Raw genomic sequence first — 25,270 nt, forward strand, 5'->3', positions numbered from 1 at the left:
CAGGTAAAACAACCTCAAAGACACACAAAATGACCACAAATAAACACAAAGCCACTACAAAGTGACGCAAAGCATCTAAAAAGAGATGCGAAACAACTACAAACAGACTCAAAAGAGCTGCAAAGAGAAACAAAGAAACCACAGGAAGACTCACAGCTATGAAAAGGGGAAAAACAACCTCAAAGAGACACAAAGTAACTACACAGAGACGCAAAACAACCTCAAAGAGACACAAATGATTACAAAGGGACACAAAGCAACTACAAAAGTCTCGATGCTATGTAGGAGAGGCCTTTTGCATGTCTGTGACCAAAGGATCCATTTGCTCATAATTCACCACTGAGTGTCTCTGTGACCCATAAAACCGTGTCCCAACGTGCTCCAAAATACAGTTTGTCAGATTAATTCCAGACTGGTATATTTAGTTCACCTCATCAATGTATGTGTTGAAGATGAAGAGAGCAGGATCAGCCTGAGCAAGTGCCAAAAGAAGGTGTGTCGCGTCACCGCTGTATCTGTCGCTCGCGGCTGGTTAAAAACGGCGCCATCGTCCGCGAGGACTCTCAGCGATGTCGTGCTTAAACTCAAAGATACATTTGAGTCGATGAATTGATAAGAATCTTTGTCAGCTCTCTTATCTGAGCTGCTGTTATTACCACGACTAAAAGCTTCATCACTTGCAGAACCTGCTGCAACATGCAATGAAATGCACAGTGGCAACTTTTTATTACTTCCTGTGTGTTCGTGTGCACACTGTCCAACTTAGTCCCCAAGGATCACGTACAACAGATTTGGAAAACTGGCTCATGAAGATAGAAATACAACTTTCCTGCTAATTCTATATAATAAAACGTGATAAAAATCGTTTGTTTTTTAAATGTGTGCATGGCCTCAGGAGAACTTTTGCGTGACGGGAATATTGCACAAATCACAAATTTAAGAAAGATGACAAGAAAGATAAATAAAAGGTCGTCATTTGGCAGTAATTTATGATATACATAAAAAAAAAATGAAAAATCAAAAGCAGCTAATTTTGGTTGTTTTGCTTTCATCAGATCAGGGAAGGTTTTTATAAAAAAAAAAAATTGAGATCAATATGACTGCAGAGATCAAGATTGTATTTGTCGCTGCGCGATCGAGTGTGTGTGTGTGTGTGTGTGTGTGTGTGTGTGTGTGTGTGTGTGTGTGCGTGTAGTTGAGGAGACAACAATGCCTGATGCCCTCCAGTTGGTTTTCCTTCTTCCTCAAGAGTCTCTCAGGTGAGTCCCGCCTCCCTCCACGCAGCTGATTGGGCCAGGAGACTCATCCTCTGCTCTCATTGGCTCGCTTCGCTGCAGGGTCCATACTTGAGCTCAGGTAAAACCTACCTGTGGCCCAGAAGAGAGAGAGAGAGAGAGAGAGAGAGAGAGAGAGAGAGAGAGAGAGAGAGGGGAGGGCTGTGGAATAACTGCGTAGCATTCAGCTGAATTAAAGGCGCGTTTAACACCGCAATCAAATCTGTATGTGTACATAACTATAACTCACAAGAAGATAAAGTGACCGTTCTGATGGCAGCGAGGGTAGGACTGGCCATGAATCCGCCGCACACCACAGACGAGAGGGCGGTTTTCACGCAGCTGAAGCCCGTGAGGATGCCCGGAGCGGACGGCGCCGAGGAGGCGTCCGTGTTTGAGGACGTCAAACCTGGGGTGAGAGTCACCGCCGACCCGCTGAGGATGGCCTTTTTCTTTTCTTTTTTTTTTTTGGGGGGGGGGGGGGGGGCTGTTTCTATAACTTTACCTCCGCTGTCATGTTAGAACAGACGGTGCTGCTGCAGCTGCCGCTTCAGTCACAATGAAAGGCCCTTTTGATGAGACACAAAGCTTCTAATAAGCAGTTAATTACCGCGGAGCTGCGTGTTGGTTATCGCGCTGCTTTTACCCGAGAAAGGACGCTAAGCTCACCTGTATCAGGCGGGCGGGTTAAAGTCCTCCACAGACACCTGAGCACGCAGGTAAAGTTCACCTGCAAGCTGTAGAGCAACTAGTGGCAGCTCTGCGATACAAAGCATTCAAAGCAAACTTTATTTGTATGCCTCTGATGCAAGAACATGTATTCTAGTCGTATTAATGTGCTATTATTCCGTCTTTAAGACTTTACATGAAATCAATACACATAAAGCACTCGCACTGAATGCATTCATTCTAAACATTCTGTGTAATCAGGCCGACAGTTGCAGACAACATATTTATGGGGAAACAGGCTGATCGTGTTACACCTGCTTTACATTAGTTGTGTGGTTAATACCCTGCTGGTTTGTCTTATTGTGGTTATTACACATGCTAAGCTTGTTTAGAGAGGTGTTTATTAAGTTTATTCATACAAGGACATTGAATAACAGTTAAAAGTACGAAAGAGCCAGGAGACTAGAACATTAAAACGAGTTAAAATAGATTATAAGTGACGGCACGGAGAGACATGAATACTTATTTGCTTAATAAAAGGCGGCAGCAAACAGAGAGAAGTCGTTTAAAAGCGGACACGTGCTGCTTCCTGCTCGTTTCCTCGAGTGATGGTGACGGCCATCGGATGTGATCACATGATGCAGAAGCAGGTTGACTTTTAGACCTTTTCTGCAAGATGGCCTCTTCTCCATCCGCCATCGCATTCCTCTGTAGACCTGCGGAAGATAACCGGCGAATGCTCCGATGCCAGACAATGTGGCCGATCGCGGCACAGACGTGACGGCTGCATTAACGGTTAAATGGCCGTGAAGGTTTTCGCGTGGTCACAACAGACAGAAACCAGAGGCCTCTGCACGCCGCTGGTGTTTGGTAAACAGACCCTGAGCCCCGAGGCTCAGGCTGCTCTGCTCCTCACACGGGACCACCGGCACAGTTTGAGAGGTTGAAGGGGTTTGGTTTGGTCACTCTTGGTGCTTTTTCCTCAGAGCCAATACATGTGGATGTGATGCAGTCTGTTTCATGTGTTCCAAAGAAAGCTTCATGTGTTGCCGGGCTCATGCTGTTGATTTTTTTTTTTTTTTTTTTTATAGTGCAAACTTCATAGACTGTAAATAAGAAGTGGACGTAGTTATCGTGACGTCACCCGTCGGTTCTTGGACTGACGTTTTGAAGCCTCTAGTTCGGCGATTTGGCCGTCGCCACGTCGCAGGAAGTGACCATATTTGGACTGAGGAGGAGTGACGTAGAAACTCCGTATACGTCTCTGGTAACAGACCTGTCAATCACTGTGTAGCCCCGCCCCCTAAAGCATCCCCTGCTTTATGGTCTGTGTGACTCTAAATGGACCATAATGTACTAAATGAACATCATGCTGTGTTGAAGAAGACTTGAAACTAGAGATTGAGACCATAAACTCATGTTTACAATGTTTACTGAGGGAATAAATCAAGAGAGAAGTAGAGTCATTTTAGACTAGACTTCTATACGACCAGAGGAGTCGCCCCCTGGTGGCCATTAGAGAGAATGCAGCTTTAACACGTGAAGCTTTGACTTCACTCTTCAGATCTGGAGGTTGCCGCCTGGTTAGAATGAAACGGTCACATGCTGGGGCTGTTTTGAACCGACTTTATTGTCATTGTGTGATCATTACAATCCAACCAACCTTTCCTTGCAGCAGTCGAGCCTCATCGCATTGCAGTTGTTACTCAGTTATTACATTTTACTTTGACAGGAGTTTGACAGTAGTCATTTTAATGTCTTGTCTTTCTTCTTTCTACGCCAACAAGTTGTGCAGATTGTCTCAGCACAATGATTTATTTCCTCCAGGTTGTATCCTCCTGTGAGTCTTGTGTGACGTGAAAAACGCCGTGTGCCTTCTCCGCCTACCTCGCTGCAGATGGACGTCGCCCGAAATGACATGTCATAAACACAGAAGTATTTTACAGCCGAAATGAACTGGATTGTGGGATTCCATGAATCACGATGTAATGCGGCAGAAAACACGAACGCAGCGTTTAAGTCGTCAATCATTCACTCGAGCGTCATGAGACAAAACGTAGTAGACGGTCCTCTGATACTTATTTGACAACTTACAAGGACACATTTTGACACAAAAACATCATGTGACGCTGCGTCTCTGCAACAACACCGTTTTGTGTCGCTTCCGTTGCGCTCCAGACGACGGCAACCACAAAAAAAAAAAGGCCGACATTCAGATGCGTTTTTTTTTTCTCTCGTGTCTCGTTGCTGCAAACATGGCGCGCTTCACGTTATGCAAAGCGTGACTCTGTCGGGAACAAAGGAGTCGGCTTAAGTGAAATAGTCGCCCCCTCCAGGCAAATTAAAGCCAACCGCAGCTGGAGAGGGTTCACCTTACGTGCCTCTTTGATTCACCGTGAATGTGCAGGAAGACGGTTTGTCAAACGCATTCCTCACAGATACTCGGGTCGCTCTCTTGTCTGTTTCTTTCGCTCACTGTACAGTTCATCCTCTGACTGTAATTAAGTGTCAAAACACAGGCTTACCCATTTGAGCAGAGCACGACAGAGGGTTCTGTGTAAACGCTTTCTCTTTTTTTTTGTGTGTGTGTGTGTGTGTGTATTTGTGTTTGGTGTTTTTAAAGAGCGCTTCGCGGAGCCCGGTGTCGTGACAGCAGTATGTTGCCCGACCTGTCTGAGCAGAGCCCGCATCTCCACAGGCCGCCTCCGGGCTACAAAGGACGATAAAAGGCCGACCTCGTGAGAAACGTCCCGGCCGCGGTGAGAGGCTGCTGAGGCTCGTCAAACACGCAGGTCTTTGGTCCCCACCCCCCCCACTGAGCATAGACGTCTTCACCCTTCTGATCCGCGTTTGTGTGTCAAAAGGTTTCCCTTTTGTCCTGCTGAGTAAGTTGTCAGTAAATGAACTCGCTGATCTTTTTTGTGACGTCTGCGTCCACTCAAAAGACGGAGTGGAATTGCATTCGGTGCGCTTTTCTTTTTTCTTGTGTCGATAACAAGCTGTGAACTCGGCATTGGCGTCTATCGCCTTCTTCTAGCTCGCGTTGTGGTTAGGGATGCACCGATCCACGTTTTTCACTTCCGATGCCGATACAGATATCTGAGGTTTCGTATCGGCCGATACCGATCTGATACCGATCTAATAGAGAAAAACAGTGCTGAATCGATTTAAAAAACGCAGCCGACGCTACGCGCCCCCCAGGTTGTCCATCGCTTTTCTCATGTTGCTGGCGTTGTCCCTCAGAATCACGTGGATTTTGCTCAACGGAATTTGCCACTTGTCAAACGTTTCCTTCAGGCTAGCTGCTATCGCTTCGCTGGTGTGCAAAAGTGACACGGGGGGAAACGTCGGAGCTCCAGATGTCTGTCGTGAAACTTATCGATTTGACATCTTTTATCTCCTTCAATATGCGTTTGCACACTTTACCGTGCAGTTCAGGTAGCGCCGTCTCCGACAAATATTTTCGGCTTACCATTGTCGTAGCGTGGTTCCAGGTGGTTAACTAGCAGCCGGAATCCCTTATCCCCGACAACCGAGAGCGGCTGCCCGGTTCCAGATGGCCGATCCTTTCGCTCGCTCCATTTTGAAAGCAATCTATGCGGCCAGTTCGCTAGCGCATGACGTTACGCAGAGCACAACGCATATAATTGGACTGAATAGATTTAGCCTTTATGGATCGGTCACATTGTCACCGATACCCGATCTAGAATTTTTTCCTATATCGGGACCGATACAGATATTGATATCGGATCGGCGCATCTCTAGTTGTGGTCTCCACCAGCAAAATATCGGACACTTCAGCTGCTACATGTCTCTTGCATAACTTGTGTTGCTATTCTGATATGTTCTATGGTCCCAGTCGATCTCAGAACCAGTGCAGTGGATCTGTGTTTGTTGTGTACAGTAGAGTATGTCAATGGACGTAACCGTGTCATTTAATCGAATGATTATTTAAAGAGGTCAACGTTGAGGTCCAGTGTTGATGTTTAGTCTGAGATGTTTCTGCACTCACCAGACATCACCTGGTCTATAAAGTATCAGAAGTATCAGTATCACAAGATCCTAGACCCCAAGGAGACTTAAAAAATGCATCTATGGTCCAACGCTTAAGCTTTTCCTGTTACCTGGAATACAAATCAGTGGCATTTCTTCCCTTTACGAGTGACTTAAAGAAAAAACTGAAGACTGAAGTTTGTCGGCTCGTCATTTGTCTGGAGTCTTTTGAACGTTTTTCTTTCTTCCGTGTTTTATTCTGAAATCAATCTGTTCATGAACCTCAAGCGGTGATGGCAGAATAAGTAACTGATATGAAACCTATTTACAGATTCTTTTGTCGTGAAATCACCAGCAGCTTTTCCTGTTAGACCGAGCGCAGACGGGAGAAGTTACAGAGTAACTTTGTGGCGTTCACATCAGGAGTGCGTCGGCAGTCACGCATAATGATTCCTGAAGATCAATACTCTGATACGGTTCAGATTGGTTTCCAGTATGTTTGTTTTAACGTCCTGGGATTGTACAGGGACCTCCTGGATGTTTCTTCAGGCGGCTGAAAGCTGAAATGCTCTTTGTTTGACTAATGATTTGACTTTCCAGAGCAACACGCGCAGCTGCTTTGCATCTGAGCAAGCAGCCGCCGACAACGAGTCGAAGCTCGCAGCGCTCTCAGACTCTTCATTTGAGCAAACGTGATTCATTTGTTTAGTTCCTTCTCGGGGACAAAAACATTTGGGACGACGGACCTAGTTCAGGATTAGTGTCTTTGCTTTTTGGACATTGTGTCTCTCCTTCTGCTGGTATCATCAAACACACGAGGAATTCCCTCATATCCTTCCAAACATGAACCTGTTAACTAGGTCTCAAATCTCAGATCCATGTAAACACGATGAGTACAAATGTGCTTTTTCTGAGAGGTTTTATTCATCTGTGGTGAACGTGCAACTTATTGGGGAAAGAAATGGCCGATAAACAAGTTTTTAAATTTCATCCCGTTGCATCTGCAGACCCATAAACCCATAGAGTTGTTGAGTCTGGTGATGTCATCCGTACCCGTCATGCCCAGTCGTGTCTCCGTCCCAGACGCCGCACGCCGCCCGCAGACAGTCCTACTCTAGTGTTTCCTAATGCCTACTCCTAATGCCTGTGGTCTGCGAAGCTCATCTATTGTGAGCCGCAAAAATCTCTTTAACGACTGCCACCGTTTACCCTTCATCCGTCTGGGAAAACAATGAAAATTGCTGTGGTGAATGAAAAAAACCAAACAAAAGGTGAAATCATGTTGTGACGAGCGAAGAAGCCTTTCAGTATCTCTCGACATGTAGTACGGGACGGAGGGACGTTCGTCTCAACAACAAATGCCACAGCGATAATTCCCCCCCTTAAAGCAAGCTAGTCTGTTTTTGTGGGACGACAAAAGAACAAGAAATAATACGACGCGAGAGAGAAGTTATTGTCTGGACGAACTGTTAACCTGAATAGAAGGATGCTGCAGTTCAGCTCCAAAGAACTCCAAATGATTTGTGTTGCATGAACTGTTCCCATACATTCATCATATATACCTTAGGTGTTACTTAAATGGGGATTTATGAACATACAGTATGTTTGGATACATCTCCCTTTATGGACACGAGTGTGTAAATCATACTTTTGCATAAAAGCATCAAACTCGTGTTTAACACCGGTAAAGACAAAGTCCTCATTTATAAGAAGTGTTTGGTTTGTGCACTCTAGTATAATAGAAGTATGAAGGTATTATCAAATGTTTTATCAAAATATATCAATACCCGACTTTCCCAGAAGAGCCTCAGTGGATTTCGTCCAGTCGTCTTTACTCGTCCCCGTCCCTCCGTATCTCTCCCCTCTATCAGCGGCCATAAACCGTCACTACAGTCTCAAAGGTTTTGTTATCGTGATTTCTGCTCTGTTGAGTGGCAGCGAGCAGACCTGGGGGGGGGGGGGGGGGGGGGGGCGGGGGGGAGACACTATCAGCTCTGTCTTCTTTTTTTTTTTATGGCGATCCAAAGGCGAACGTCCGCCGTTTTCTCTGCATTCCCAATTGCTTTTATTGATTTTAAATCTGGCATACGTAGACGTGGTTTGACCATCTGTCAAGGATTTCATAGATAATCCCAATAAGATACATTTGAGACGAATAGCAATATTTCTAGTAAATATGTCAAAGGAAGAGTTGTTTTCGTAATCAGGACAAAGGATCCAGAAGACGAGGAGGAAAACCTCGGCCCTTCTCCCAAACGGACGGGTTCCAGCTACGTATCCTCATGCAACGGTTCGTATGGTATCGGAATTAGGTTTTGAAAAACATCGTCGTTTGGGTTCAAATTAACCACGAAAGTGTCGCGACTAACAAGTAAATCATCGTTGACTTCTGGGGAACAACTCCTGGCTAAAAGATCTCTGTTTGTTCATTGACATTAAGAACAGGTTTAGTTCTGATGTGTACAGATCAGCGCCCCGATTGGTCGGACAGGTTGGTTCTCTGACAGCGTGTTGGTTTTTACAACAACCAGCGGTCTTTCATCCGCTGTTCGTTCCCCGTGTGAAACGAGGAGTCAACGTTGATTTATTTGTCACCTAATTTGCATACTTCGGTAACTGCACGTCCGTAGTTGTTTTAACCCAAAAGACGAAACCTAACTAAGTCATTTCCTGTGAAAACGTATAGAAGTAACGGACGTAAAGTGACACTTGTTGCTGGACAAGAAACACTGATATGATAAACACGGATAGCAGTTTTCTGTGCAGCAAATGAGACGCAAGTTCTGTTAGGATTGGATGCCAGATTGGCTGGAAGTGTGGAAACTCCCACTCCATCCCATAAACCTGAACACAACTGATAAGAGACTGTTCGTTATCAGGCCGAAGGATTCATAGCCGAGCGGTTGTCCATGTTCTCCAATTATTAACCAGGTCTTAGCCTCAAGATATTCTACTTGTTTACCACCTAAAATCATACAAAGACATTTTGAATCGCAGTTCATCGACCGCTCTCCTTTGAGAGACACTTCCTGTGTCTCCGGTCGTTAACGTAACTTACAAAACACAAAATAAACACCCACACCTGCTTATTGAAAAATGGCAGGGTTTCCCTTTAGCTCTCAGATATGAACAATAATAATGAAGTTTATGGGATTGAAATATTAGAGTCATAGTGTTCTTTATTGCCCTGACCAGAGATTTGACTTTGTCTCTCTGAGGAAGAGTAGCTACTTGAAAGATGTATGATTTCATTTAGGTTTTGTTTTTTAAATCTTTTTCTTAGTCTTAGAGGTTTGCTGTGCAAAGTCAGTGTTAGTTGTTAGTTAGTCAGTTCATCAAATTCAGGAGAATTGTCTGTGCATTTCTCTTATTTTGCTCGCGTAATCTTAAAGACATGCGTGACCACCCTTCAACTTCAAGCATATTATCTCCGAACTGAATGCAGAAACCGGCTCGCTGTTAAGGAAACCGCAGCCCAGTATCGTCTATGCAGCGAGGAAAAGAGGCCAAAACAGGAGAAATGTCACCAGCGAGAAAACATGCAAGCGAATGGGAGACCAGAGGTTGACGGCGAGAGGGATCGACAGCAGGGGAAGTGACCAAGGGCACCCGAGGGAGGAGGGAGGAGGGGAGGAGGGAAGGAAACAAAGAGGCTGTTTTTGTTTTTTTGTTTTTTTCTCATCAAGTCAATCGGTGTCCATGAACACGAAACCAATAGAGTTCATTTCCTGACTATTTCTCGACCTGACACGACACCCGGCTGAGCAATTACCCTCCAACATTTGTGTATGAAAATATATCAGCAGGTTATTGATGGTGTGTGTGTGTGTGTGGGTGTGTGTGTGCGTGTGTGTGCGTGTGTGTGTGTGTGTGTTGACGGCGCTGCAGAATAATAGCGTTGAAACGGGCCTTTTCTTCTCTGCTGCTTTGTGCCTCCCGTTGAGCTGCTGGACTGGACCTCCGGGTCCCGTCAGCACCTCGTTAGATCGCCCGGTTCAGTCCAGGACTCCGCTGTGCCCTCTGGGTTCTGGTTTCTTTAGCTCCTGCCGATCCGGATAAATTGCACAAAAGTGTACAGTTTGTTGAGGCTTCATATGTTCGATATCTGTATAATCCACGTCATGTAAAGCGTTCTCGGTGTTTTCTATGAATTGTGTGCGGCTTCCTGATCAGCAGTTGCTTTGAGTCCATTCTGATCTCCCCGTCAGATAATCCGCCCGCTTCAGTATCGCTTTCATAATCAGCCGCTCGCTTTCTTTCCTCACAGTTGTTTTCTCTCTTTGTTCGCCCTCATTTCCTTCTCGTTCTCTTTGTTTTTGTTTGGCTCTCTCCTCATCCTCTCGTCAGCGTCTGTCGTCACTGTGACCATCAGAATCTTTTTGTCCGCCGGCTCTATTTTTACCAGACGTGTGTTTAACTTTCCTTCAGCCTTTGTTTTGCTTTTTTTTCTTTCTTTTTTTCGTCTTCACGGTTCAAACCGCTTCCATCGACCACACCCACAGAGGGAACTCTCCGTCTGCTTGTGTGTGTGTGTGTGTGTGTGTGTGTGTGTGTGTGTGTGTGTGTTGGCAAATTAGTGTGAATTTGGGCAGGCATGCATACATTTGTGCAAACATATATTTGTGTGTGTGTGTGTGTGTGTGTGTGTGTGTGTGTGTGTGTGTGTGTGTGTGTGTGTGGTCTCTGCAGCACAGATTCTTCACATAACGGCTGGTTCACCTCTAAAGGAGAGACTCTCTGCTTCATAGACTCTGAATGACACACACACACACACACACACACACACACAGACACACACACACACACACACACACACACACACACACACAGACACACACACACAGACACACACCAGTTCATCAGGATTAAGATCAAATCGTCTTAAAGGAAGAGGAAAATACCTGCTATTTATTTTCTTTTTACGCTCCTCCACCCGTCTGGTCTTGTTGCTTAAAAGCTCTTCTCTGTATTTCCACACATTTGTGACCCGTCACTCGAGTAGATCAGATTTGATTGACGGTTGCATCTCCCTGGTAACAGAATCTAACAACAACCGTCTTCAGATTTCAAACCAGCGAGAAGAGCGCAAATAGAGACATGAATACAGAACGGCTTTGTGCAGAATCAGCGGCTTGTCGGAAAGCAGCGTGTTTTATGTACGACGCCGTCATTTACAATCAAAAGATGGTGAAGAAAACAGATCAACGACACCAGCAGCTCTTCTACGTTCACAGATTTTAATTCCAACCAAACCAAGAACAGTTCCCTGATGAACGCGTCTCCGAACAGGCAGCAGGTGGTAACTAGTGAGACGCGTTGTTCCCCGAAGGCTGAAGGAGGAACATCCAGGTGATCGGAGGTGAAATCCTTCTCTAAGTTTTGGCAGATTGTCAGGGCAGTGAGCTCCGCTGGGAAGCAGGAATGTGAGGTATGAAGGAGGATGATGATGATGATGATGGAGGAGGAAGTCCCGGTACCAACTTCTCTTAAACTTTTCTTTTTATCCGTTCTTCATCGTTGTCATTCTCTTTTTAATTCCTCTCTCTCGCCCCTACAGTCTATATCGTTCTATTAACTGGTGGAGCGGAGCCATGTCACCTCCACCTTATCACCATCTGCAGCCCATTAATCTCGCCGAATAATTCCCTCAGTTAAACAAACACTATGTGGGTGTTGAACAAATGCTTTTACAGACAGTAGCTGCTGCTGCTGCTGTTTCCACAGTGTTCACCGAAAGCTTCTCAAATCATCAAGTCAATCGACACGTGTTTTTACCCAAAGTCACAGGGTTTTAACATGAAATGCCGACATTTCCTTTAACCTCGTTTCTCCTTTGTTCCTTTCCAGGTGCGATTAGAGTTGGACAAATACCTCCCCCAGGTCAACAGTCCTCTCTTGAGTAACCTGATCGATTCCGTCGACAAGAAGTACAGACGAGACAGCGCCTCCGTGGTCGACGAGTTCTTCTCCGAGGACAAGACCGCCGCTCCTTACAGCCTCAACATCAACTTCATCCTTCCCAGCACCACCCACCTCCGCACGGGCCTCTACCGGCACAAGACTCTCACGCCGCAGCAGATCAAGACGGAGCCCGGGCTGGAGGTGCCCTGCTCCATCTCCACCGCCTCCAGCACCCAGGCCCTGCCGGACTTCACCTCCGTCTTCAGCGTGCCGCCCGTGGTCAACAACGTGTTCATCAAGCCGGACATGAGCTCTGGCGTGGCGGTGAGTGTCCCTGCAGGATCCCAGCAGCAGCAGCAGCAGCAGCAGCCAAATCTGGACACGGAGCTTCACATCGGACCCCCGGCCCCCCAGCCGCAGGTCTACCACATGCCCATCACCAGCTGCGCTGACCTCACCATGACCCTGTCGCACGCCAGCCCGTCGGCACACGCCTCCACGAGCGGCAGGACCATGCTGAACCTCTGCAACGTCGCATCGCCGGCGGCCAACGGCAACTACATGATGGCGGAGCACCAGCTCCAGCAGCACCACGGCTACTACCAGGCCTCGCCGACCGGCTCGTCCCAGCACACGGCGCCCCACAGCCTGCCGCCCTCGCCGCCAAACTCTCAGCCGGGGAGCCCGGACGGTCACGCGGAGCTGCTCAGGTTAGCGGCGCCGCAACTTGTGCCGCAGTACCAGCACCGTCTGGAGGGGATAAAGGTGACGGGGTTGTCTCCGCACGCCATGCTGATGACACATGGACAGGGTGTCCTGACGGGTCCCAAATACAACAGGCGGAACAACCCTGAGCTGGAGAAGAGGAGGATCCACTTCTGTGACTACCCAGGTCGGTGTCTCCTGGTCTTTGACTGAACATTGTCTTGAAACTAAAGTTGACTTTTCCCTGAATTTAAGGCATCGTACTTACTTTACCATTTGCACGCTGTGTCACTGGCCGGTAACAAAGGCACTCTCCGCACATGATCACGCTTGTGTTAAAAGTGAAGACGTCAAACCTCTCGGCAGCATTGCCTTGGCTCTCCAAGTTGAATCGGTTTAACGGCGTTTATGAGTGAACCTTCAACGCGCAGCTGATGAGATCACCTGAAACGGACGAAACGGCCGATTCGTGCACTCAAACCCCTCTTGATTGTCAGGTTCTTGCGTCTCACTGGGTAACTTGTGTTTGTGCTGAACTGCAATACGTAACTCTCAGTCATTGCCAGGCTTTGTTTGTTTGAAGCTTTCCTGCTACACGTGTTGGTGACACTACTTATGATCATGTGTAGAGCACCATATGGAATCATTTTTTAACGTGAGACACAAGCTAGAGCCCCCCCAGCAAGATTCCCTGGGCTTCATTAACGCTTTGATGAAAGCATGTTTCGGCCACTCCGAGTCGGTTCAAGTTGCTTTCTACCGATGCACTGTTGTGTAAAATAAGCTCCGCTCCCACAGCAAAAAAGCACAAATGCAAATCTGTCAGTAAAATATTGCCAGCGTACTAAAAACTGCAACAAAAAAAAAAAAAAGGTGTATGAGACCAGTTGTTTGAAGTGGTGAAATGAGGCTCACTGGGTTCGTCCACTGATAGAAAACAACTGTAGAAACGGCACATTTCCTCCTCCACGGACAAAGTGAACTTTGCGTCCGTTCAGACGACCCTCACGATCTCTCTTTGTGATTTCTTCACAGGCTGCGCCAAAGTTTACACAAAGAGCTCTCATCTGAAGGCGCACCAAAGGACGCACACAGGTGAGAAAAACACTCCTCCGTGGGTTGAACTCTGCCGTGACACAGAATTGCTGTAAAAAAAAATAATTTCAAGTTCTGAGAATCCGGTTGACGTTTTTTTTTTTTTTTTTTTTGTCTTGTGTGAGGTCTTTTCAAATCCTCAACATTGGTGAGGATTTAGAAGAAGTTGCACAACCGGTGTGCTGCCTTGTGAAATCACATTCATGAACTCCTTGTGTCTCAACTAATCCTGGGATTCAATCTCATCACTGGAACCATTGAGCTCACTTGGCTTCGTCTTCTTTATTTGTGTTTTCCATATTTTGTCACATTGCCAGTTTCGATACACCTAGTAACTAAAACAGAACACAATGAAGACGTAAAAACAACACGGAGGCTCAAGAGTTTGTACCTGCTCATACCTGTTCTCTGAGCTTCCCCATAAAGAGAGAACAAAGAGGGAGGGAGGAGGGGGGGATGGAGGGAAGAGGGGGGGGGGGGGGGGGGGGACGTGCTGTTTAAACGAAGGCCAAACCAGTTCCTCCTGCTTTCCAGCCCCTTTGCAGAGGAGGAAGGAGGAGGTGGAGGGTTGGGGGTTTGCAGAATGGGGGAAGGTTTCGATGTGTTCCCCTTCTGTAAGATGAAACCTGTGGACTCCCAGCAGCGTCAGACCTGGATTTTTGGAGATTTACTCGTGCGATTTAAAAAAAAAAAAAAGCCGCAGTGAGGGAGAGAAAGAGAGCGACCGCGTGAGCGACTGGTGTGAAGAGAAACAGGTTCTCTCTCTCTCTCTCTCTCTCTCTCTCTGTTGTCATAAATAGATAAGATGGAACTTTATGGATCCCAGTGGGGAAGTTGGGTTTCTTGCAGCGGGACACAAATAAACTGTGGAAGCAAAAAGACAAATAGGCCGTAAAAAAAAAAATATGCACTGAGAATAGTAAACAAAACAATACAATGGAGAGCAAAGACGGTCACCCAGGTTTGAACAATCTTTAGAATAAGATGGAAACTCTGCTGAGCTAAGACACTTAGATGAATCGTCTTTAATGCACAGCTGCTCTTTTGCACCTGCAGGAGTTTTGTTTTTTTTCCTTTTTTTTTTATTAACATTATGTCAAATAAATCAAACTAAGTCTTCTGTTCCCCGTAGGCGTGATGTGAAATGTTTGTGTTTCTTCATGCTGGGCTACAACAGCGATGTGGCCTTTTGAACGCTTCTTACTGCCTGGGTGACCAACGCAGTGTTCATACGAGTATGTGCAGCAGTTTTAATGGGCTTTTTTTTTGGGGGGGGGGGGGGGGGGGGGGGGGGGCTTTTTGATTCCTCAAAATGTTCACCCGGTCAAAAGTCCCCTGGTGTGATGGTGTACTTTAGCGTGGGGGTTTGCGGCGTTGTACATTTGCGATTTGCAGCGAGCGGAGAGTCGCGCCACGTTTAGGCGATTTGTGTCGCGTCGCGTGTAAAAAAAAAAAAAAAAATCACGTCAATCCAAAAAAAAAAAAAAAACGGGGCTTCACCGACGATCCGACAAAAACCCGGGCTTGCCTCGTCTTGTTTCCATTCAGTTTGATGATGACTCATGATTCGAGCATGTGAAGAATCACTGGGTTCTTAACTGCAGGAAATATTCTCGAAGCAAAAATAACAAAACCCTGAACCAGAGCGTTCCACACTGTGTCACATACCGCCTCTCCTCTCGTCTCTAAAACACCTGTATTATATTTAGGATACATTTGCGCATAAAGACTCTCGGGTTACCTTTTGGAAAGTCCTGCATCAACGTGAACGTTTTGCTGTTGACCGTGCTTTATCTTCATCCACAAGTTGATTGATGAAGTTCTCTGTTTGCCCACTCGAGTGCTCACACCTTCAACTCACACAATCACCTATCCAGCAAATACAAGAGATACCGCAGCAAAGCAACGCGACAGACAAAGCAGAAAAAATGTTCACGTTTGAGAAGCTGAAACCAGTAAAACGTTTGTTGCGGTGCGTCCACTCGCCGGTTCATGCTTTCCACTCGTTGTGCGTCTACGTCGTGGAAGGGAGGTATTACTTTTCTTTCCTTAGGGCCATAGTACCAGGAAGGTGTGTGTGTGTGTGTGTGTGTGTGTGTGTGTGTGTGTGTGTGTGTGTGTGTGTGTGTGTGTGTGTGTGTGTGTGTGTGTGTGTGTTTCAGTAGGTATCACTTTCATTTTCTTCACCAAAGGTAACCTACTTTTGGAAATGATCATCTTTTCACAAGTTTTCTTTACTAAGAAATCAAGTCAAGCTGACAGCAGGTCCCGAGATTACAGGATGTTTTTTGCTCCCGTTGTGTGTGTGTGTGTGTGTATATATATGTGTATATATAATATGTGCATATGTAATATGTGTGTTACTATAAACCTTCCTGGTGTTCGTGAGCTCTTCAAAGCTCTTTTACTGGTTGTTTAGACTCGGTTGCTTAACTGAAAAGTACACAGTTTTGAGGTACTTCTACTTTAGTTTTAACTTTTATATTAATTTCATGCTACTTTATGCTTCCACTTCACTACATAAAATATAAAATGGACTTTTCAGATTAAGATTTTACGTCGAAAACATACGAGGAGATGATAAAATATGATGCAGTGCTTTACCCTTAAACCTGAGACTAACCAGTCATGTATAGAACAATTCAAACGCTAAGTAGTAACATCCAATAAAGCAATAAATTATTCATAATTAAAGTGTTTCTGCACAATGGCGATGTTTTGTTTTGATATTTTAAGTACATTTTGCTGATAATACTTTTGCACTTTTACTTATACGTGAAATTTTTTGACTATACTCTGACATCATGCTGACGATTGGAGTTGAATCCCTGCTCCAGCTGTGATGTTATTAATGGACGGATCAGCCGTTACCATGGAGCCTCTGATAGTCGTGCAACGGTACGGACGACCCCCCCCCCCCCCAGCCAGCTGACGCCTTCTTTAGGTTGTTTTTTTGGACAAAATGCACAAAAATAGATATTTGAATAGTTCGAACATGTGTGTATTTTTTTTTTTAGAGGGAATAGTTTAAACGTCACTTTTGGCCAATTTTGAACAGTCCTAAAACCTGTGACCGTCTAAAACCTCAGCGCGTGTCGCTAACGGCTAACGGCTAACGGCTAAAGGTTCAGGGGGCGGGGCTCGGTGAACTGGCGAACTTTGGTTTCTGCGTTACGTGCGTCGGTCTACACACCAGTACGGGGGGGGGGGGGGGGGCAACCTTGACCGTGGACTCGGCAGTCGTTTAAGCTCTGAACGTCGACTTTTGTGATTGTGTTAGCACGCATGTGTGTGTGTGTGTGTGTGTGTGTGTGTGTGTGTGTGTGTGTGTACATGTGTGTGTAAAGAGTAGAGTGCTATCAGCCTGATTAGGGAACCCTCCAGCCCTCTTCACAAACACTAACCGAGCTGATAAAAGCTAAGAGGTCCACAAAGAGTTTATGGGCGTCCCGGAGAGCCTGAGGGTGTTTGCTCTTTGACTCAGGAAAAACAGCCGGAGAGACGCTTGTAAAATGCGATTGTCGTACTCCTGAGGTATTAAAGGGAGCGTGAGCGGTTTGACGGAGAAGAAGTACGACTGCGTGTGGTTTCAAAGATCTGGGGATTTTATATTGAAAGGTTGTTTCACTGTGATTTCATTCAGTTGCATTTAGGAAATTGAATAAAGTTTAATGTCGGAGAGTCCGAGTCTGAGTAAGACCATAATATATCGTGATATATCGTGATATTGTAAGGCGATATTTTGCTATTTTTTTTAAATCTTATTTTAGGAAAACTGTCATAAAACTACTTTTTGTGTAATCTGAGTAAAGGAATAAACGTTTGTCTATATATATACTAACAATATATATACTAACTATATATATATATATATATATATAGTTATATATAGTTTTTTTTAAAGGTGCTTGCAGGATTCTTTAGGCACGCTAATGAAGTTAATAAAAACATGTATATATTTCATAACTATTGATTCAAAATCAATTCGGTGTCATTTCTACATTGTATCTTCATAAAGCCTTGATTAGAATCTCATTGTATGTCTTTATTCTAAAGCTATAACTATAAATGGGCAGTAATCAGAGGAGAAGCTTTTATTTGTCAGGCAGCAGAGTGACTCAAAGCTCCCGACCAAAACCAAAATATACGTCCTAACAAAGGTCACTTCAGCAACAAAAGCCTTTTTGTCTCAGTGATGGATGTGCTGTTACACTCCATGTCCACTTAGTGTGTGTGTGTGTGTGTGTGTGTGTGTGTGTGTGTGTGTGTGTGTGTGTGTGTGTGTGTGAGAGAGACAGTGTTTATCCATTATGGGTCACGACGTATTCAATAACTCATTAGTGTTTATGTGTGTTTGAGAAAGAGAGATGACAGTTTTGAATCGGCCACCTGATCAAACAGCTGCTGTCTGTAAAGGCTTTTGAGCGTCTGCTCACCATCCACCTGTTTGAGTCGACACGCTTCCAAACGCTAAAAGATGGATTCACAGAGAAACACACAAATAGACCAATCACTGCAGTCAGATAGACCAATGCTCCATGAATACTTCAGGAAGTGTTCTTCTTTAGACTAAAGGAGAATGAGAGCAAGAATGGATGGGTGAGGGGTGGCTTCCCCCCCCGACCTTCTGGCATAAATATATATATATATATATATATATATATATATATATATACCACTCTAGTGTGTTTGTTCTGTGTGTGTGTGTGTGTGTGTGTGTGTGTGTGTGTGTGTGTGTGTGTGTGTGTGTGTGTGTGTGTGCCGTGTTTCACCAGACCTCCGGGATAATAGTCTGCGCTTTTGACCCCGGTGGCGCAACTATAGAGCAAAAAACCAAACACACCTGCGGCTCGAGAGCCTTTTTATATGGAGACATTTGTACTCCACCTCTACACACACACACACACACACTGAGCGATTAACTGTAGAAACAGGATGTGGTCCTGCTAGGAGGCTGCAGTGCCTCTGATCTGTTGGATTTGTTGGATCAGGCCCCCCCCCGTGCTCTTTGGACCCCCATCGCTCCGCTAATGGCTGTCACTTGAGTGATTGATGGTCAATAGCGGAGGCTATCTAATCAGCGCTAACGAGGCCCGCGCTGCTAACGAGCACTTGACGACCCAAACGGCCAAACTCCCTTCGACGCCAGCTGATAACAGAGTCTCCTTTCTGGGGCTTTTCGGCCATTTTGAGGTTTTACAATTTGTGGCATTAATGCGAGAAACTCCAGGAAAACCCAAAAAAAAAAGACACACGAAGCGATCAATTTAAAGACGAAGCTTCCACAACACGTCGTCTTTCACGCGTTATTTCTCTACTTTGTGCCTGTAGATTTCTCCTAAATCCACCGACAGTTACCATTACATGATGACATGTACATGATACATGCTGCTTTAAAAAAGGAAAAGCATGACACTCAAACTTTGTCCTGAAATGACAAACTTCAAGAAGACATTTTCTCACACACACACACAGCATTTAATACGTAGTTTGAACGCATCAAACCCCGGTTAAAGGAACGTTATTGTGTCGTTATCTCCCGGGCTTGTTTGTGCTCATTCCCTGCATTGATTCTCTTGACATTAATTTATGAAAGATGACTTGTGTGCATACCAGCCTGTTGAACGGAGCTTTTTATTCTCCTCGTTGATGATTAGCTCGCTGTGTGGCAACAGCGGAGAAACGTCAACGTCTGGGTGGAGCAGGGGGATAAGTTGTTCTTCTGGGCTTTACAGGTTCTGTTATTATCCAGAATTACCTTCTTATTGTAAAGTAATGAATCATTAATTAATGCGTTTCCTTTTGTTTTGAGTATTTCCTATTGTTTGCATTGTTTACGTCCGTGTTTTGAGATCGTGTGAGGTTCGAACTAAACGAACAAATATGGAGGCTCTGCATGCTGTATGTGTGAACTATTGTCATGTGTCCTCTCCTCTCCTCTCCTCTCCTCTCCTCTCCTCTCTGTGTTCACTTCCTGAAGTTCAGCCCAAAGTGTCTCTGATTTGTTGCCACACGACTGTTGGTCTCAGATGAGTCAATCATGGCTTCACTGATGTTTTTAACAGGATCTGGTTAAAGCAGACGGTTCATCCAGGGGCGAGATTTTAAAATGAGAACATGTCGAATGAAATGTTTTAATGAAATGTCACAATTTTAAGCTTCTGTTTTGGAAGCGTTGATGCGCACATGATGTGTTCAAGGACCGTCGGGAAGCTGAAAATCTGCCTATAATGAAGTCTTTTACGGCTTCTGTTGATGATAAGCGGTGTCGTTTTAAAGAAAAACACGCTTGTCAACCCCTGCCGACGGGTTTTGGGGTCCAGATGGTTTTTAAACATCGCTCCGTAGTCTGACTCCAGGGTTCCTTTTTAACAAAGCTTGTTCAGCTTCCAAAACCTGAAACAGCTGGCGGGTCTTCGTCCGGCCGCCGTCGATACGTAAACGACCCGTTTCATCATTTCGCTGTGAGGACTTGTTGGTCCGGGTCCTGTCTGTCCTACATTCTCTCCCGCTGAGAGCAGAGCCCGAGGCACAACGAGCGATCAGTCAAATATCCGCTTCTTGTGCAAAACTGCCCGAATGATGAGCGACAAAAGTTTCACCAACGAAAGTGGAATTGATGTCGAAATGGTAGAGTGTGTCCCGTTGAGTCACTGATGATGAAAACACAACGTTTCCTCATGTGGCTGCTTCAAAGTAAAAGCTTTTTTAAAAATAACTGGGGGGGCTTTTATTGTGAAGAATTAGCAGAGCTTTGTTATTCTCACTTTAAGTTAAAACGAGTCGACTATTACTACGGGGAGGAAGAGTCGGCAGCAAAAACAACGCGGGGCTTTTATTGTGAAGAGTTTATAGGAAATGACGTGTTTTCACCCACCGTTCTCAATCTGTTGAAATTGTTTAAACGATGCTTAAAATGTAAGTGCATGCTTCTCTTCAAAAATGTTATTTGTAAAAGGAAGGTTTTCTGTTTTTATGCATTTTTTTTAAAATGTTTTGCACTTTCAGCTTCAGAGTCTGTATGAAACGTGTTATACAAATAAAGATTAGTATTATTAACACACACACACACACACACACACTTGGTTGTAAAAGAAAAAGGTGTGTCAGTAACAACAAAGATGTGCTGACACAAACTGTACTCCTCAGGAATGTAACAACTCAGCATTATTGTATTAATGAATCAATATTTTGTGACTGCAACGCTGCATGTTTGATTCGTGAATGAAGCAACAGTCCTCCTTTAAAGTAACGACATGAATATTTTGTTACGTCATAACGTGTTGTTGGTGTTAACTGAGCAGCACCTGACACGTGGGGACTTTTCTGACGGTGGTTGACGTCTCTCTTGCAGGTGAGAAGCCGTACCGCTGTACGTGGGAGAGCTGCGACTGGCGCTTCGCCCGATCGGACGAGCTCACCAGACACTACCGGAAACACACCGGAGCCAAACCCTTCAAGTGCATCGCCTGCAGCCGCTGCTTCTCGCGCTCCGACCACCTGGCCCTGCACATGAAGCGCCACCAGAATTAACCCGTCGCGAGAGAGCGGCGTCCGCGACGCCACAGCCCACCTGAACTCAAACCCACACGGTACCAAAATCATCCCCGCGTTTCACTCCGGTGCTCCACGCCGACGTAAACCGAGCGATGGCAGACGTCTCTTAAACAAGATATGCGAGAAAAAATCCACGTTTTTTTTGAAGGATCTTTAGATTGAAACATCTGCAGTGGACATTTCAGGCGAGCTCGTCTGAACCCCGACCCGAGTGTTTTTTTGTTTTATTTCTTACCGTGGCAAAAAAAGTCCTGCGCCTCAGTGAAAACGGCACAATCGGGACAAGAAGTAGAGAGGACTCAAACAATAGTGTGCAGAACAACACAGCTTTTATGCCATAAATCATATAAAAAGGAAAAACACAATGGTAGCAATATTGGGGGAAAAAAAAGAAATGAAGGCCCCAGGTGCTGTATATATTAAAGTACTTACCTGTCCTCGCCTGTCTGCTCGGTGTTCAGCAGCCTGCAGTTCAGTCACGCCACCGTTCTCAGTTGCACCGAGGAGCTCAGAAAGTTTTGTTTTTTTTACAGGATCTGGTTAAAGCAAACGGTTTCTTTTTGGGCCGACACGTTTTGATGAAATATCACAATTTTAAGCTTTAATTCGGTTGTTTTTACCCACCAAAGTGTTCCTCACACACACATGCGATGTGTTCGAGGAACGTAACTTATGTAATTTCAGGGAATAAAACGAGTTTCGTCGTCGTCCACCGTCGACGGCTCCGTGTTGTTACCGAGATAACGGCGACCGTCTGCTATCAGTCAATCAATCAATCAGTCAATCATCGAGCTAATGATCCACCAGGGACTCAGAGATGATTTTGGTGTCTGTTCTCATCACTAGACAGTTGAAAAAACATGCACTGGTCCAACTCGTGTACACACACACACACACACACACACACACACACACACACACACACACACGCTTTACTTTCTGCAAATATGGGTCATCAGGACTGTGGCGTCGGCCTCCTTCTGATTACATCGTGGAAAAAACTTTTTTACTCTCAACAACAACAACAACAACAACAACAACAACATGAACAGTTTTGTTTTTCCATAAATCTGCCACCATCATCACCATCATCATCATCATCATCATCATCACTGCCACCATCTTTCATCATCACATATGAACTTTTAAGGAGCTGTACGTCCCGCCGTTGTAAATACCTGTTTATAGACGTGTGCATATGTGTGTCTGAGAATACAAAGAATGTAATGAGATTCATACTTGACAACCTTTTTCTGTTGTTGTTTTTTAACATGTTAATATGAGTAATATTCCATGTTGAATCTCCCTTTTTAAGAGCCTTAAAAAGAGAGAGAGAGAGAGAGAGAGAGAGTAAACAAATCATCAACACAATCAGAGATCTCTCTGTGGAAAAGTTAATAATCGCCTAATTGTGCTTGTTTGAGCACAGGTAATACCTGTCGAGCTCAGAGAGCGGAGGGATTCGCCAATGTTTGTATCCATGACACTACCTGTTGCCACAGCGACCAAGCTCCTCTGACGACAGTCTGCGGTTTAGCTCACCGTTTCTTTTCAGCGCTGAGGTTGGTTTTTTTCCCCCCTTTTTCTCTCTCTCTCTCTCTCTCTCTCTCTCTCTCTCTCTCTCTCTCCTGTATTTGTTCAACACTTCAACTGGAGAAAGACAGAGACGGGTGGACGGACCTGTTATGTAATCATGATTGATTTTAATGCGGCTTGGTGAATTGCGCTCTCACGGATCGCAGAGTCTGTTGTGCCGTTCGGCGTTGGGATGCCCGTGCATTTCTGTGCAGTGGCGTAGCTCGAATGTTTGACGGGGAATTCGAAGGGTTGCAAATCAAGAGTCAACGTCTTCTGGTTCGTCAGGGTGACGACTTTAAATGTCTTCCGTGGGAGCTTATCTCGTTATGACCCACACCTGATCTCACCTTTTCTTCACTGTTTCTAGCATTCTGTGTGTGTGTGTGTGTGTGTGTGTGTGTGTGTGTGTGTGTGTGTGTGTGTGTGTGTGTGTGTGTGTGTGCGTTAGTAATGTCATGTCTGTTATTTCAACACTACGATTGTTTTAAAAGTTCTCCCGTCTCTCTCAAGGAGCTGACCGCCCACTGTGTACATAACTACTTTTAGTTTCAACAGAACACTTTGTAAATATTTGTTTGGTTTTATTTCCTATTATAATATTAATATTTCTATTTTTTTTTTTTTTTTTGACTAATGGGATTTTAGATCGGTTGTATGTGAATGCTTGTTTAATTGTTGTTTTTTTTGATACTCGTGTGTAAGAGAATTTATCAGTTTATGTACAAATTGATAAGAACAACGATGCTTTTGTTTTCAGTTTTGTGCAAAATGCTGCAATGAAATAATAAAAGGATTCATAAAATAATAGCAGGTTTTTCTTGTTTCTTTGATTAATGTGGAACGGGTCACAGTTCCCCTCTGCTTTACGGAGCGTTTTAGCATCTTTCAGCTTAATGTTTTGGTTCCTCAGCCTGCAAATGTTCCGTTCTGATTCACTCTCACTTCTCTCGTCAACCAAAGAGCTCTGATCAACACGTATTCTGGCTCGTCTTTTATAATTCTGTCTTTATGCGCTTCACATTACGTCCGGAGAGAGTTCAACCATGTGACTCCTGTTCAAAGGTCGTGAGTTGAGCAATGAACTTGATTCAAACCAGGAGGCAACCTCCGGTTCTTTAAAGTTCTTCAAAGCTTCACGTGTTAAAGCTGCATTCTCTCTAGTGTCCACCAGGGGGCGACTCCTCTGGTCGTATAGAAGTCTAGTCTAAAATGACTCTACTTCTCTCTTGATTTATTCCCTCAGTAAACATTGTAAACATGAGTTTATGGTCTCAATCTCGAGTTTCAAGTCTTCTTCAATACAGCATGATGTTCATTTAGTACATTATGGTCCATTTAGAGTCAAACAGACCATAAAGCAGGGGATGCTTTAAGGGTGGGGCTACACAGTGATTGACAGGTCTCTTACCAGAGATTTATACGGCGTCTTTACGTCACTCCTCAGTCCAAATATGGTCACTTCCTGTTCATTGGTTGCGAAAAAAAACAACATGGCGAAATCGTCTATGATTCAGACCAAAGAAAATTGTCAATTCAATTGTCAAGCGAAGTTTCCAGCGAATAAATTTACGTGAGGCGTAGTTTGGTTATACGTGACGCATTGGTGTGCCGGTATATACATGGTGGACGAAAACATGGCTCAACCATCTCACCAACGGAGAGGGTTCTTCAGGAATGGGAACGGGGCAAGTTTAAATTTGTCTTTCTTGCCAGCTATTGTCAGCTCTCGCACGCAATGGGAAGAAGTCATGTGACTTAAAATGCTCACTTACGTCAGAACAAAACTGTATCCCATTTAACTCTTTTTTTTTTTGACGAAGGCAACCGAGCATAAAAGCATCTTTTTTTTTTTTCAAATAAGAAAGTTCTATCGAATTTTGTCGTTTCCTTTATAGCTTTTCTGATGCGATACTTCAAACATACACAGGTAACAAATATGTGAATGGAAACACAGCTAGTGTCAGATGAGCGTTAGAGTTTTTGGCATCGCTTTTATTGGCGTCAGAGTTCAGTTGTCAATTGTGTGAGATGAGTCACACATTTATTTTTTTTTGCACGACTGCGATAACATTCTATTTGTGAGGAGATAATAGATTGGGTCAAACATCAAAAAGAGGATATTGACAGTTTTTGACAAAAATAACCAAACATAGAGGAAGCAGAGTTAATCATTCCCCCGCATCGACAGTTTTGAACCGTTACGGCACGTTGGAGGTAGCTGATTGTCTTTGCATGACGTGGCAGGTGAAAGGTAACTCCGCCGGCGAGGCAGCTCCGCTGGGGCTGCGTGACACAAAAGAACATGCCGGTTTGACGGGGAGGGGGGGAGACGCCAACAATTAAGCCAGAATAATAAGTGGCAGTACAAAAGGCATAAAGGCAGAGAGGGTGGAGTCCACCGCTGTATTTTTACTGGCAGCGAAAGTAATCATTATGTTTGTGCCAACATGTGTTCAGCAGGGAGACTCAGAGATTTGCCTCATTCTCCGGGACAACGC

General features: G+C 44.8%; 1 protein-coding gene across 1 annotated transcript; it reads left to right on the top strand.

Moving 5' to 3' along the window:
* Window positions 1-1,386: 1,386 nt before the first annotated feature.
* Window positions 1,387-23,577, top strand: klf5l (Kruppel like factor 5 like). The gene is made up of 4 exons (XM_068736611.1): window positions 1,387-1,688; window positions 11,784-12,729; window positions 13,578-13,637; window positions 20,992-23,577. Exons 1-4 carry the CDS (start codon window positions 1,548-1,550, stop codon window positions 21,168-21,170), a joined length of 1,326 nt encoding a protein of 441 aa, XP_068592712.1. The 5' UTR covers window positions 1,387-1,547; the 3' UTR covers window positions 21,171-23,577.
* The last annotated feature ends 1,693 nt before the right edge of the window (window positions 23,578-25,270 follow it).

Source organism: Cebidichthys violaceus, unplaced genomic scaffold, assembly GCF_023349555.1.
Source record: "Cebidichthys violaceus isolate CVI_PGR_0920_01 unplaced genomic scaffold, fCebVio1.0.p SCAF_70, whole genome shotgun sequence".
NCBI lineage: Eukaryota > Metazoa > Chordata > Actinopteri > Perciformes > Stichaeidae > Cebidichthys > Cebidichthys violaceus.

Bases quoted from the DNA above. Each gene is read 5' to 3' on its own strand.
- klf5l (XM_068736611.1), top strand. From the start codon at position 1,548: ATGGCAGCGAGGGTAGGACTGGCCATGAATCCGCCGCACACCACAGAC. The intron at 1,689-11,783 runs GTGAGAGTCACC...GTTCCTTTCCAG, and splicing joins TTGAGGACGTCAAACCTGGG to GTGCGATTAGAGTTGGACAA. The intron at 12,730-13,577 runs GTCGGTGTCTCC...ATTTCTTCACAG, and splicing joins CCACTTCTGTGACTACCCAG to GCTGCGCCAAAGTTTACACA.